Source organism: Lissotriton helveticus, chromosome 1_2 (assembly GCF_964261635.1).
Source record: "Lissotriton helveticus chromosome 1_2, aLisHel1.1, whole genome shotgun sequence".
In the NCBI taxonomy this organism is placed as follows: Eukaryota; Metazoa; Chordata; class Amphibia; order Caudata; family Salamandridae; genus Lissotriton; species Lissotriton helveticus.
The window spans coordinates 32,713,816-32,730,364 of NC_136058.1; the positions used below are offsets into that span (position 1 = coordinate 32,713,816).

Consider the following 16,549-nt stretch of genomic DNA (forward strand, 5'->3'; position numbering starts at 1 on the left):
ACATCAAATATGTGAGGTTTCATGCATGACTGGCAGAAAAATAGCAGCTATACTAAAAAACGAAATTCTCAATGAATAATGTAGTAGTTAATTTTATCTAAAATTGGGTAACCATATTTCAAAATTCTGGGAGGTTGCTAGCCAGTGTTTGAAACTGACATAAACATTAAAGGCCAGATTTGATGAAGAATAGCTGACACACGACCCTTCCTAAAATCAGGCCCACAGATCGCTAACGCAGCCTCTCAGCACCACATTGATCCAACTTATTGGCAAATCATCACAAATTATAAGAATCTTTATTACACGTCTTTCATGTACAATGTCCATATTTTTACCTTTAGGAATTCCGAAGGAAGCTGTCTATTGGGTAATGCTGCTCCATCTAAACTCATTTGTATAAAAAATCCTCGAGTTGTGCTGAAACTTGTCTTGAAAGGTAGATTGTGTTTTTCTGAAAGCTGTGTTATCATTCCTGTGCAAAATATAATGAATGTTTAATGTGAATTGTTCTACTTATCCAAAAGAAATATATTAAAGCAAGCCTTGGCAAAGCCAATCAGTATGGTTGTAATGTGCTAACACATGCAAACATAGTAATACATAAATTCTCTATGGATATGTTACAATATCAAATCCAGACCTATTGGCACTGCCAGTGCTTGTTTAGAAGACAAGTTACAGCATATGTAGTAAAGTCCAACAGAATGACTGATTTTATATCAAGCAAGATAATAATATATTTCAATATGGTGTATTAAAATGTAAAACAAAAAAAGGTGATAGCACTGAACATCGTCTACAAGCTCTTCTGCATTTTCCTGACACTTTCCGACATGCGGGAGCACAGTAGTTTGGAACCACTTGTTAAGCACTGAGAGACAGTCATAAACTCTTTAACCAATCTGTCTATGGTATTACGTATACAAATATTGTATATCCATAGTACATGTGAGATATTTCTCTTCCTCATTGACCTACTGACTAGTAGTTTCCTTAAAAAATCTCCTGTATCTTTTACATAGGAGGGTAAACACTTGACCACAGTTTACAAGAAGTAATCAAATCACTGGTCCGTTGTTTGGCGCAAACAGTCAACACACAAGAAATGGGCTGGATGCTATGTACTTTTGGTAACAGATAGCTGTGCAGAACTCTTGGGTAACCCATCTGTAGAAAGGTTTTTGTGTTTTCTGTTATCCAATCACACTCATACACTGGGAGCAAGTAGTTATCATGATCGAACTTAACTCAATAATCCCACAGGAGACTGGGCATGAACATATGTAAAACACACAATGCCTTCTGAAGGAGTAACTCAAATATCAATTTCCAGTACACCAGGATGCAGTAAAAATATCCGCTCCACCCCATTCAGTACAATGAATAACAGTCAATGATTTATATAGTACAAACTATTTGTTAAAGCCAGCATGCTTCTTACTACAATAACAAAAAAATGACAAATTATTTAATATTTGGTGCATTAAAAAACATGAAGTAAGGGTCTGACGAATCATTCTATCCCATTGCAATCAACACGGTCCACAGCATGTGAAATTTCATATATGCATCTCACACCTATTTAAATCATAGCATGACGCATCTGATCTTGCCCTTGTGGGTGCAAAAAATAATGGATTTGATGTTTGTAGTATAACTGGCAATCTGTCACATTCTATGTATGAAGAATATTTGCCTTTGCCAATATTTAAATTAGCGAAATAATTGTGAAAAAATAAACAAACTATTTCAAAGTAAAAGATAAAAGTGTGAAGTTTTAGTTCGGTTACTGGTTCTCAGCGTTCATCAAGGCATAGGGTCTTATTCACAAAGGTATACTTACAATTTTGGTGTAAATGTACACTTTTTTTGCTATTCACAAACTACAAGTTTAGTTTTATATGTTGTATCTTTACGACTGCGTAGAACCCTCCACATGAAAGATAGGATAGTCTACAGTTGTATACATTACATATAAAACGACACTTGTAGTTTGTGAATTGCAATAAAATAGTAGATTCACATCAAAAGTGTAAGTTTGCCTTTGTGAATACGGCTCATAGGCATTTACATACAAAATTGCATTTTCAAGCTAAGTGTATGTTAAGTTAAAATCTCTCAGATACTTGCTTTCCAGAGACATAATATACTCTCCCCCAGATGCATCAAGAACCCATTTTTCTATTCCTTAATAGCGAAAAATAACGATTCACTATTAAGGAATAGCAAAATGCAATGCATGAAGAAATCACAAAAAAAATAGCGATTTCATAAAATTCCTTAATTGCGACTCGTAAATTGCGAGTCGCAATTAAGGAATACCTCCCCATTCATTCCTATGGATCTAGAGGCTCATGGGAATGAATGGGAAGACATTCTCAATTTGCGATTTGCAAATTGAGAATGCGATTTCAAGGGTGCAGGGGTGTCCAAAGGACACCCTGTTGCACCCCTGACATTGATCTGTGCACATGTCTTGCACACACGCATGCCCGTAGGGCATGTGTGTGCGCAACATGAAACTTTGAAGAATGCACTTTAGTGCATTTTTCAAAGTTTTTGCAAATTACCATGAAGTTCAACTTCATGGTAATTTGAGATCCCTATTAGCGAAATCGCTATTTTTTAAACTTTAGTGCATTGCATTTAAGGAATCTCAATTTGAGATTCCTTAAATGCAAGTAATCGCAATTTTGCGATTTCTTAATTTGCGATTTTTGCATTTGGGATGATGCATCCCAAATGCAAAAATACAGGTCGCAATGGGGCAGATTCTGAGAATCTGCCGCTTTGCGAGCGGATTTTACCTTGATGCATCTATGCCTCTGACTCCAATTTGCACAACTAAATTTCCCTGCTTCCACCTTTGGTCTGACAGTTTCAATTTTATAATAGCTGAGTAAATACGGATTCTCATGTAGATTTACACATATGTATATCCACTCCTACACCCACTTTTGTTTTTGCTATTTAGCATTCTGAAGCGGAGATTTACTCCTAGGTGTAGAGTTACATATCTCCATCCCTTCCAATGAATTGGTGGATCCTTCTATAGCAGAAGATATGAGTGTATAGTTACTACAAGTAACTTTTCACGGTTTGGTGGAGATGTCACCCACCAGGAAGGAGATGTCCCTATGGAAATCCACAGGGAAATCATTTAAATTTTACTTACAAAAGAAATACATTGGAATCTATAATATAAATGTCAGATAATTTCAAATAATCAAACTTAACCTGGCACTACTAAAATAGAAACCTTTACATCACATTTACTTCTCAAATTATAATTGTATTACATTATAAATTCATTTAAACATATTTCATGTATATATTAAATAATACATTAAAAATAAGATTGCCCACCCTCAATAAAAAAAAAAATTGTTGTAAACATGGTCAAAGGTTAATTATTTAACTACTTTTTTGTTTTTTTAATAAAGTTTACTGGTTTAATTTATTTTTTATTGCATTTCCTAGTTGTAATTTAATACTAAAAGTAAGCAATATTTATACATACATTATAACTGAAAAAATATGTACACATTCAATATCAAAATATTTGCATTAATTTAACATTCATTTATCCATGTCATTTTAAATTCCCTGCCTCATCTGATTTTCTATGAGAGTGTTTTGCAATATGAGTGTTTGGTTATATCTGGCGCTTGACTTACTCCACGGGTAGGCTGGAGCACATTCCAGCAAGTTTTGACACTTTTAGGGCTGTTGTAACTTTGTGTAATTTGTGAATAGCAAGGTTCTGACTTGTTTGTGGGCGTGTTTTGTATTTGCACTTTAGAGTAAATAGTATAACTGTAGTACTATATGTACTACAAAATGTAAAAGTCTTCATTTCCAGCTAAGCCCTACAAAAATGTCCTGCTTAAAGAGCCAGCAACACTCTATTTGAGTTCCAGCTCAGCTGCAAACTAGCTGAAGGCTAACATCTACAAACTAATGCCATTATGGAAACAAAGTCGCCAAGCTTATCACTTCCCACATGCTTCAGAGATAAACTAAAATGTGGGGGCAGGTTTTTGACATTTTCAAGCCTTTTATTTCGGAAATATGCATGCATTGTAAGAATGTCTGTTGTATCTGTCTATATGAGTAAATACAATACTAACCATTTATACAGTACTTGGTAAAAAGTCTCTTTCACTGCCCAAATGAATACTTTTCTGCAACGTCAGAAATGTGAACCAGTGGGAAAAAAAGATTGTAACTTGTAACCTGCAGGTAACACAAGGATCTCTACAACATCAGCAGTATTTTTTTGATTGTTAAAATTTAATTGGTTAATGAGATTATTTAATTTGGTAAATTATTGAATTAATAAATTATTGATTGATTTTTCATATATCATTTTTATTTTGATTGGTAACTGGATTATCAGTGATGTAAAGTATTACATGTATACATTATTATATATTTTTTTAATGATACTCATTTTTCAATTTTAATTGGTGATTATATTACTAAAGCAAATTATTTTGTAGTTTGAACTAATTGTTCTACGTCATTTCAATGTGTTTTGTTTTTATTTTTTTTAATATTTAGGGCCTTATTATGACTTTGGCGGTCTTTCAATCGGACCGCCACAGCAGTGGCCCTAGGAAGACCGCCAAGGCCGTGGTGAGCCCCCCCACCGGAATTTAATTTAGGGCGGGCGAGTGGTGCAGCGGAGGTCTCACGGTGGCAGCTATGTTTGGCTCTTAGAAGAGCCTTAATAGCATACCGTTGCCATGAGAGTGCCCAAAGCACACACACCCAGGCATAGATTTAACCGGCCCCCCTAACCTGAATGAGAGCCACCCTTTTCATGGTAGAGGCCAGGACATGAAAAGGGCGGTGGATATGCAGGTCATAATAGCTCAGTGGTGCCGGCATCTGCACAGCCAGCATATTCAGGCCCCTTTACACATCACCACTGCTGTGGGATCCTGGATCCCGGTGGAGGCGGCAGTCCTGTGATGGGCCCCAGACACCATCATAATAAGGTGGGAGGACCCGCAGGGTGGTGGTGGTTGGACCACCACCATGAGTACAGCGGTCACAGGACTGGGGTACTTTTTAAAAAGACCATTACTATTTTTGTGTAAATTCTTGTTGTGATTTATTGAATTTGTTTTCAATTGTTTCATGGGTTGTTGGGATTGTTGGGGAATTGGGTAGGAAGTCTTTTTACAGCTTTCTGGTGTGTTTAATTGGTAAATAATATTAATATTATTTTAATAATTTAAGTAAATGTTTATAGTGCTTGGCTGTTAATAAAAATATATTATTTTCTTAATTTTATATATTTTTGAATTGACATGTTTAAGATATACATTTTTATTTTGTGATTTTCTTTAAATATGATTATATTAAATATTATATTTTCCATTACTTCCCCTACTTTAGCTTAATTTGGAGTGACATATTAAATTGGACTACCTCGAAGTCCAACGCTTCCCCTACTATGACTTAGGTTACAGTGGAAATACTAAATCGGCACTCCCATATCTCACACAACCCCAAACAGCAACACTTTCCATGCTTTTGCTAAGGTTGGAGTGGTTATAGTGAATCTGACACCCCTACCCAGAATCCAACACTTTCCATTCTGTTCTGGGAATAGTAAATCTGAACCCTCCTAAGTCCAACATGTTCTCTTCTGTTGCTTAGGCTTGAGTGGGAATAGTAACTCTGAGCCCTCAAAACGTTCAACATTTTCCCTACTGTTGTTTAGGATGGAGCGGAAATACTAAATCCGATACCTCCAATGTCCAACACATTCCCTGCTGTTGCTTAGGCTGGAATGGGAATATTATATTTCATCCTTTCAATGTCTAACTCTTTCCCTGCTTTTGCTTAGAATGGAGTGGGAATAGTACATTTTATCCCTTCAAATTTTCTACATTTTCTCATCTTAAATGTAATGTTAATTTTGTTTTAATTTTCTTTGTAACAGAGTTTAATTGTTTCTGTGAAAGTTATTGAATTTTTTTTATTTTTACAAGTTTGGATGTAGAATTTAAAGTATTTTTTTCCTTTTTGTTAAGGTTGTATCTATTTTCATTAATTTTGTAGAAATATTTTATATTCATATTTTAGTTATTAGTATTTGGAATATTTTTTTATAACATATCTTTTTATTTATTTGTATATTGTTTATTATATATTTATTAGATAAAATGTATTTTTAAGTATTAGATATATATGTTTTAATTTGTACATATAATTGTCATTTTTTAAATGAATATATACATTCTTATATGCTATTTTCAAGTGATTACTATTTCAAATACGTTTAAATATGCATACTTACTTAAGTAATGTCAATATTTAGGAGCATAATATTTTTAAAGACAAGTTTTGTACTTTACACTGTAGGTATGTAAAGTTGATATTTAGGACCACAATATATTTACTGCAATATTTTGTACAGCAATATTTTTGCCATTGATGGTATGTCCTAGACATGGGAATATATGTGTATTTTAGTTACCACCTAAACACACATATTTCAATAATATCCATTGGTTTTATTTATAGTTTTTCAGCTGAAACTGAAATCGGACATTGTTAAACATAGGCCTTACATTGAAAAGACTATCAGGGAAATTAAGGGATGTAGGTCAGTATTAAAGAGGAATGGCAACATGCATTACTCTGCACCTTAATAGCACAGTTTGAGTTCTAAATGGTGTTAATTCCCCCGTCCGACCGACAAGAGGAACGAAAGGAGCAGCTGCACTTCATCACTGTTCCTTTTACAACAAGTCATTTCAGTGCTATCTAACACTACACCATTCCAAGGGAGAAAAAAAGGGTCTAACAAAACCTGGGCTTTTGTGTTACCCTGGTCCAACGCTACCTCAGAATGACAAAAAATTACAAAATTACCGCTGTACTCCACCTCTCTGGTCTTAAGAAAGACTAGGTCTCGCATTTATGCAACTTTAAATGACAATGTGTTTTATTTATGTTTCAAAAACTAAAACATAAATAAAAGGCACTGTCATTAACAATGGCAATAGCTCAAACCCGCATAAATGAGACCTGTTGCACTGCAAATGCTTGTTTGCCTGTGCTACACTGAACTGATGCAGAACCCGCTCAAATGATTAAAATAAAGCAGCGCTGCTGTTAAAGTGAAAGCGGACCGTACTGGAATATGGAAAGACCATTAAAGAAAATAGTGCTCACTGAACGAACCAAGTAAAAGGTCCCGTCGTTATGGGCGATAACAAATGTAGACAAGGCAGAACCAAGGTGGGACTAACAAGCTTATGTACGAATCAGAAGTCAGCATTTTCAAAGGACAATGACACAAGCCAATGTCAAATATGGGTGGAGAGTGGGCAGAGCTTCAGTGCATTCCCTAATACAGCATGCCTTGCCGAGTGAGCAGTGAATGCACGCTGCCGCTATGCTTGACCTAAAAATAAAAAGAAGCTCCTTAAATAGGAGCAATTGTAGGATACATGTCAACCAATCAAAAAGATGGTAAAGAGGCTAGGTTCCAGGGAGGGACAAACATGAATCAATACAGTCCACTCATGAACCAAATCCTACTGGAGCTGAAAGATTACAATGTAATATAAATCATTTAACAATATAAGGTTCAGCTCCAAGGTTGATCATACTGAACCATACCTTATAACATCAACATAACTGAACACTGACTTAAGTCTATAAAGGGTAAATGGGTCGCACTGTGTTTAACAGCCCCATATTTATTCAACAGAAGCTATAGATTTAAGCAATGCTCTGTGGTTTCAAAGTTAGCTCTGAAACCAAATTAAGCATCCAAAAGGATGCTGTTATCTATAGCCCAATCGGATAACCTGCCCAATAAAACCCTGGCTGCAAATGTAATTATGGAGGCTAAAAGAGATATTGGGCAAAAACATGTCGGTCCTTCTTAGCTCCTATTTTACATGTCTGGCTTTAATGTGCTATTGCACACACCCACCGGTGCACAAAAATGATGCATGCATTCAACAGCACATTAAAGTCAGGATTAGCAACATATGTCCCAGTACATGTATGCACATTATTTTACATTACCTTTCCACCTATTTGTACTTCACATAGCAAGCTAAATATTAAAACTGCTTTTGTTTATACTAGGTGAAATTTCAGAAGATCCTGCACATAGCTTGTGGAAAAATAAAGTCCTAAAGTTCTACGCTATTTTATGTGAATTCCTACAATGTAGGGTGGAAGATACAGGTGGGGAGGTAGACAGAGAATGCGAGTGAGAGCTTGTCACAAAGAGGACGAGGGCTGGTAAAAGAGAAAGGGCACTGAGAGAAAAGGAGAACAAAAAAGTGCAAAAGCAGTCAAAAAAGAAGGGGATTGTAGCAAAAGTGAGAATAGGATGAAAGAGAATGCACACAACCAGCCAACATTGAAAGAGAGGTGGGAGGTTGAGCGAGAAGGCGGGACTCACAAGAGAAAGAGGAGGGATGAGGGAAAGAAAGAAGAAGAGGGGAGATAAAAAGAAGGTAAGAGAGAGAATGGTAGAAGATGTGGGAGAAAAACGATGGGGTGAAGGGAGAGAGCTTGAGGCAGAGAGAGAGAGAGAAAGGAAGAGAAAATAGGAGCGATAGTAAAATATGTATAGACCTAGAGATATACATATGGGTAAATAGGTTATTTAATACAGTTATTTAAAATGGCATTTTCTTATTGCTTTGCAGTTTCCCCAAAATGAGGTCTTCAAAGATGAGATCGACTCGACCTGTTGCAGTGTAGCAGGCCTAATGATTTCTGTGTGGATCTATTGTAAGGACCCTTTCTCCTAAATATTTACAGTCCCTACCCAGAATGTATCTACATGGCAGGTGGTCACGATAGCCAGTCCTCTGCTAAAACTACTTGCTTATCCTCCGAATCCTCGGAGCAGGGTGCACCATCACCTGGCAGCTGAAACCAGTGTCAGTGGCAACATAAAGCCCGTATTACGAGGATGCGAAATCAAAAGTTAGAGGTTCTTAGTTCTGCACTCAAGCAATATGTTTTCTTTTTCAGCAAGGAGCCTTCTTGAGTTTAAGGCAGATCACATATCACTGCGTGTTGATGACATCTAAGAGGTGCAGATAAATGTCTCTATATGGACTGAGGTACAAAGTGTTCTAATAGCACAGAAACAAGAAGCACTATTCAAGGTCGAGCCTGAGCCAGTGCGCAAGCGCTGCTCTGGTGAAGATCTGTTGTAGTTCAGTACAGGAACGAAGCCCTGCCCAGTCCCCCGCCCTTAATTTTCATTGGCTTGTAACTTTGTTCTTTGTAAATGCTGGCGTCTGATTCCTTAATAGGCTTATTAGTCCCTCCTTAGTACGGCCATGTCGTCATTTGTAACTTCCCATGGCTACTGGTCCCTTTACTTGGTTGTTACACAGTACGTGTTCTTTTTTCTTTATTGAATTTCTCCTACCTCAAACACAATGACATGCTTTGCTTACATTCAGCGGGCCATGCCAGCTTTCACTTTCACAGCAGCCGGGACAATGGCGGCTGTTTGTTTCCAATGCAATAGGTCTCGCATTTAAATGCGAGACCTATAGCATTGCAAATATTTTTTTTTAATATTTACTTTCCGATGTCGCCGCGCATCAGTGCTTGTTTTATACTTTGCAAGTTGCAGCTAATTGACCACAGTTAAGCAGTGACAGGGTTAGATAAGAAAACTAATCAGTCACGTGACCTGGGGGGTCAAGAGGAACAAAAAGGTTTGTTGCGCTTGCACTCTATTGTACCTGTTCAACCAGTTGTGGCGTGCTCTAGGGTGTACCCTCCTTCAAGGTACTAGTAAATCAAATGATAAGCGTGACCCTCAATTGAGTGACGTCCCCTAGTCACAGCAATGTCCCAAGTCTTGGGTTGACAAATTCAAAAAAGTTCCAAAGAAATCAGTTCAAATTAGGTGAAGATTCAAATTGTGTTTATTCGCATTGTGACGTTCGTAGAATTAATTCACAACAGCGTTCAAAATAATCCAGTCTTTGAATTAATACTTCATTTTCCAAATCAATATTTTGTTGTCCAATGCATTTCGGCTAGGTGATAGCCTTCATCGGGGACCGGATTCTACAAATTAAATGATCACATTAAGTATATATCAGGGACCAGTTCTCGAGTATATTCTCAAGTACATTCTCAGGTAAATCTCAAACTATCAGGAAAAGTTGCATTTATCAATTAAAATCATCATCAAGTCAATGGATAGTAAGTATATTTGAATTTGGAACTTTTTTGAATTTGTCAACCCAAGACTTGGGACATTGCTGTGACTAGGGGACGTCACTCAATTGAGGGTCACGCTTATCATTTGGGTCAAGAGGAACAACTAGTGTGACCAACCGTCTGTAAGTTTCACGGACAGTCCGTAATTTCGCCCCTATGTCCATTGTCCGTGAAGGTTTCTTTAACGGACGCAATTTGTCCATAATTTTAACAGCTGTTGGGTGACAACCAATCATGTGCCAACCATTTGCAGTGGAGACCAAACAAAGCGATTTAGGATTGGCTTTAAAGCCATCAGCCAATCCTAGAGCTCGCTGGTATACTGCAGGAGTGCTCTCATTGGCCCTGATTCAAGGCCAATGAGAACAGCTTAAGAGTACCCAGCCACTGTACTTCTGGACGTGCAGAGCACGTTTTGAGCCTTTCCCTTTTCATAAAATTTTTCAGGACCCTGACGTGTAGACTCAGTAAAACACGTTCTAAAGGGACCAGAGGGACCAGGCCTCAAGGCGCCATTGGCTGCATTGGAGGCTGGGGAACTGTTAATGTCAGAATCCGAGCCTAATGCATTTTTGGAGGTTTCCTGCAGTTCTGGCTATTCTTCAGGCGATCCTCATCGCACGACGCATCAAACATATTAAATGAAAGATAAAATATATTCTCTGTGCGGTGGTGTAACATGAGAGCACTGGGCCTCTGTGCAAGCAATGATAATGTCACCCTGCTGTCTGTTTGCACAGTAAAAGGCAACAGTAATTGGTGTGCAATGGACCCGGTGTCGATGCTCCTTCTCCACCGTTGATAGCTACTGCCTTGTATCATTGTCATTTTAATAAGTTTCTGGTCCCTGTGCATGACATGTTTATGGGCCCCCTGTTCGGAACATTTGTGAATTTTATTAACCATATTCTGAAAACTCTAAGCTTACATAATGCACACAAATATTAAAATATATTAAAGTTTTCGAAACTGAATCATGCAGAAACAGCTGACATATCTTTTCTCTTGGGGCCCAACAAGCCTTGTAACTACACAGGAGCAGGGGCTACGTTGAGATAAATAGACACAAATAATATAGAAATAGATCATCTTCCTAGGGGAGGGAGAGGGCTTTATAGCTTAGGGTCCTTGGAAGTTGCACACTTTGCCATTGCCCTAAAACGGCTCGGCTCTGTATTTGTTTGCAAATGGCAAACTAATTTTAAACAATGAGGCGTAGCTTTCGTGTAACAGTGTATGACAAAAACAGGACAAAACGTTATAGGTGGTTGCTGCAAAGGCTCTGGAAGAACTGTCAAACTCTAAACTATGTGCATTAGTGGCGCCCAGGGCGACCATCTTTGTTGGTGCCCCTTCATCGACCATCTTTATGTATTTCCTGACTACCACCCACCATGGTGCCCCTAATCTCTCTTTAGCCCCTCTCTCACATGTATTTAATTTATAGCTCATATAGCTAGTCATGTATATACACTGTACAACAAATGGCCAACAGAAGGTCGAGTCGCGCTTAGGCTCCAGGACTTGGGATCACTTTTTAGTATATTTCCCTGTTTTAGCAGGTCTTCAGAAGCACTACTATGGTGGTTGCGCTGGTACTACCCCACCACATACATAGAGAAGTCTGCTGTGCAACTGGCACCCATACATTTGCCTCAGGACTCCTTATGGCTCTCCATCTCGACTTTCACCAGTCAAGAACGAGGTAAGTGTCTGAGGCGGACCTCAGTGTATACTGAAGGGGGCCAGCAGCCTGTGCCTGGTTGCAACTTTAGGAGTCCCTCAGTCCATTGTGACCGATTAAGGGATCGTGTTTATTGCCTACAAGTTACTGAACTCAACCTGCCTGCTCAATTTCTGTGTTCATCGATATCCGGAGAAGAAGCTCGCCATTTTAGATTGAGGGTGAGGGGTATGTCCGTCCCATGGCCTATCCTAGAACTTGCCATAGGAACTACAACAAGGGTGAAATTCTTGATGGGCCTCTTCTGTATGCAACTATGTAGATAAGGACTCAGCTCATAATTAATATGAAAAGGTGGGCAAGTGAGTGAGTAAAGGGATGGGTGGATGGCTGGATAGATTAGTGATAGGTGAATGGATGAAAGGGTGAATGGATGGATAATGAGCGAAAGGATGGATGGATGAGTGAAAGGGTGGATAATGGGCTAGTGAAAGGGTAGATATAAGAGTGAAAGGATGATTCAGTGATAGGGTCAATGGATGGATTGATGAGTGGATGAGTAGAAGGATGGGTGATTGGAAGGAAGGAAGGATTGTTGTGAAGCATTTTAGAATCAAGCGTAATTTATCGATTCATGCCCTTATATAGCTATAATTCACATTGCCCTTATATAGGCATAGAAATCATACCCATATTTAAACATAACCCATCCAGTCCAAATACAGGCATGGCTACTTCCACTAGTTCCAAAAAGCCACCAAGATTTCTCGGAAAACTCGGCTTCAGCAGTTAGGGACATGCCCTTACTTGAATATTGCTTTGTCCTAGAAATCATGGCATTTTCAAAGCACTACCATTCCCTTGGGGTTCTTTGATGACGTTATTATGCCCGACTTTATGTCAAACAAGGCACCTTCAAGGTATAAATATGCCTACACTTGCCCTAGCAAACACACGGTGGTTCGGAGCAGCTCGACTATCTACTTGCCCGATGCAGCTCGCTACAGCAAGTGCCGAAAGAAGCCGACCCTCCAGCTGGCGCACTGACTGAGAGACTGCCTTTCTCTCGCTGAGAATCCAGCTCCAGTGTTTCCAAGCCCCCCTGACGGGGTGTTGGGAAATCGAGTCCTGAGACAGAGATACCAGACCTCCTTCATTCTAAAACCAAGGTACGGAGCTGATTAAACCCTAAGAGAAATCTTGGTTAGATTCTTGGCAAAGATAAACTAAACTTATGCTACACCTCACTTACTTCTTCTCTCGTACTAGACTTAGGTTAGGTACAACGGGTTAGGCGTATTTTAGAAGTACTTTTTTAGCTTTATTATTTATGTATGTATTTATCTATGGTCTATGAACCATACAATGCTTTCCCAGTATTATTTTATAATACTATTCTTTTTTATTTTTTTTTATTTTTATAAGACCTTTATTGCACACTTAATTCAAGACATAGTTGAATGCCTACAACCTCTGGGGCCGGTCTCAATCAATTCAGCAACCAAGTTTGAATGTGGAAGTTTACACAGCCGTTTAGCCGGCATCCCTGAGGCCCGGCGGCAATCATATCTAGCGTGCATCATTACTTCGCCAATTTTGTCGGTAGACATAAAGGTCTGCTTTTTAACCTTGGAACCAAACAGCACCAAACAACAAGAGCACAGTCGTCGATTAAAACCACAGAGCGTTCCCAGCGGGCAAACAGACTTGTATCCATCATCAGATCATCATAACAGTAGTGACGTAGTTCATGGCCCCTCCCGGCTCCACCCTCCCTTGCTCTAGTCAGGCATCCACCAAGGCTGCAGATCTCAGCAGCACACATTTCCCAGCCACATGCTAAATCTTAATCTGACAACCCCTCATCCAACTCCTCTCTCGGTGGTTCACAGATGTTTCCTCTGTATACGTTCCATGCCCCCCAGATCTGACCCCATTTCTTGGGGCAACCCCTCCGGACAAACACCGCCTTCTCCGCCACCATTGCGTCATCCATATCATTGCACCAATCTCTCAGTCGGGGCACTACAGGTGACCCCCACAGTTTAGCCACATTGCGCTTCGCAACCATCAGGCCCAACACCACCCAGTCCCGCTGTCGATGGGTCAAGTCCGTGGCCTCCCATACGTTTAGCAGGCAGCAGCGTGGGTCTGGCCGCAGGGAAACAGTCATAGTCTGGGAGATAGTGCGGAGCACCGCTGTCCAATACCCTGCCAGCCTCCCGCAGTCCCAGATGGTGTGGTAGAACGTCCCCCTTTCTCCGCAGCCGCGGAGGCAGTACTCCCGATCAGCCTTTCCTATTTTATACAGAACCGTCCTGGTATAGTATGTACGGTGCAGGACTTTCAGTTGCACCAGCTTAAGCCTGGAGGGAATCGCCGACTCGCACGGGGACGAGAGAGCTTCCTGCCACTCCGAGTCGTCAAGGTCACCTATGTCCGCCACCCAACTGGAGCGCAACTTGGACAACATGTCAGGGAGATTGTTAACCAGCTTCCGGTATGTGTATGAGGTGGCTTTTTGGGGCATGTGTTCAGTCAGCAGACGGTCCTCAAGGGGGGTAGACTCCTGCAAAGTCGCACCTGCTGGAATGGCTGCCCCTAGTGCGTGTCGTATCTGCATGAATCTGTACCGTTCGGACTCTCCCATACCATATTTGGACTGTAAAAACCCAAAATCAACGATTCTGTGATTTTTCCAGAGGTCCCCACCACTGAAATTCCAATGTCGTCCCATGCCTTAAACCCTTTGGTATTGCCCATGTAACCCAACCTATGTGAGTCCCATAGGGGAGTCATCAGTGTAACAGTGTGTGCGCAGTGCAGGTGTCTGTGTGCCTTATACCAGAGTTGGATCGTATGACGTGTCGGGCCCTGTAGCTCAGACGGGACGGTGCGACCATATAGGTTTCTCAGCAGACCTCTGGGTTCGACATTCTGCCTATCCGCCATGTAGGCGGGGTCCGTGTGTGGGGCATGCAACCAGAAGTTGATCTGTTTAAGGTGGGCAGTCCAGTAATACAGTTCAATACTAGGGAGTGCTATCCCCCCATCGTACCAGTCCCGCACCAGCTTGTTCTGCGCAATGCGGGCCGGTTTCCCGTCCCAGAGCAGATTAGAAATTGCCGCCGAGATGGCCTTAAAGTAGGCAGGGGGCACCGGAAACGGCGTATTCTCCAGGAGGTACAAAAAACGAGGCAGAGCCATCATTTTAAACAGGGCAGCTTTGCCCAGAAGAGTGAGTGGAAGGGAGCGCCATACCTTGACATCACGAACAAACCGCTCCAGTGGGGGTCTCAGGTTCAAAGCATGGAATACGTCCGGACTAGGAGTAACGTAAATCCCCAGATATTTAAAGGGGGCAGCAGTGTATGCCAACGGACAGCCCCTCGGAAGGGGGGGGGGGTGGCCAACAAGAACGAAAAGAACTGACTTCGACCAGTTAATTCTATAGCCAGATACCCTCCCGAACTTCTCGCAGACATTGAGCAGCTCCGGGACCGACTTCCGTGGGGCCGTGAGGTAGAGCAGGACATCATCGGCGTACAGCGATATCCGATCTTCCCACGTTGGCGACCACCGGATACCCTTAATTGATGGTTCCCATCTAACCCAAATTGCCAACGGCTCGAGGATTAATGTGAACAGTAGAGGAGACAATGGGCAACCCTGTCTCGTTCCACGGCCAAGCGGGAAGGTCCTAGAGATATGGCCATTTGCCACCACCTGCGCCAGGGGGCCAGTGTACAACAGTCGGACCCACGCACAAAAGCGGGGCCCAAAGCCCATGCGTCGGAGCACTGCGAAGAGATAAGGCCACTCCACCGTGTCGAACGCCATAGTGGCGTCCAGTGAGAGCAGTACCGCAGGTTCCCGTATACTTTCCCTGCGAGCCAAAACCGCCTGTAAACGCCGCAAATTATGTGAGGTATTGCGAGTCTGCATGAAGCCGGATTGGTCTGGGTGTATTAGAGTGACAAGATGGGGGGTCAACCGCAACGCCAGTAACTTGGCTAGGATCTTCGGCTCTGCGTTGAGCAGGGAGATGGGGCGGTAGGAAGTGCATTCCTCTGCCGTTTTACCAGGTTTGTGGATCGGGATGATGGCGGCCAGGCGCTGGTCACTCGGCAGCATGCCCATTTCTAGGCTGTCCGTGAGCATGTTAAGAAGATGGGGGGCTGTCGTCTGGGACGTTTGTTTGTACAATTCCACCGGGATGCCGTTGGGTCCCAGGGCCTTCCCAGACGCCAACGCCTCGGTCGCGTCCCGTACCTCCTGCACGGTAACCTCGGCCTCTAACAAGAGTGCCGCCTCTGGCGAGAGACAGGGGATCGTCAGATCCACGATGTAGTCATATGCCTCCTCCGTCGAGAACCCTGCCTGAGGGGCGTAGATAGCTTCGTAATGGTCCGCCAGCAGGCCAACAATGACCTCGGGGTCAGAGGTCGCCCGTCCGTCAGGCAGCGTCAGTTGAGCAATAACCCTGCCCGCCCTTTCCTTTTTATCGAGCCAGGCCAGCATCTTTCCTGCTTTATCGTCCAGTTCATACACTCTATGGCGGGTGGCCTGGAGTGATGTCCTAACCGATTCCCTCTGGTACGCCATCCATTCTATGCGGCACAG

The 16,549-nt window shown here is 41.4% G+C and overlaps 1 protein-coding gene across 1 annotated transcript in view; it reads right to left on the reverse strand.

Moving 5' to 3' along the window:
- The window catches only part of MSH4 (mutS homolog 4), a 1,513,152-nt gene that overhangs the window by 723,777 nt on the left and 772,826 nt on the right, over nucleotides 1–16,549 (reverse strand). The window contains exon 13 of the mRNA XM_078673412.1: nucleotides 339–475. Coding sequence (XP_078529538.1) covers nucleotides 339–475 — 137 coding nt within the window. The remainder of the gene's footprint in view (nucleotides 1–338; nucleotides 476–16,549) is intronic.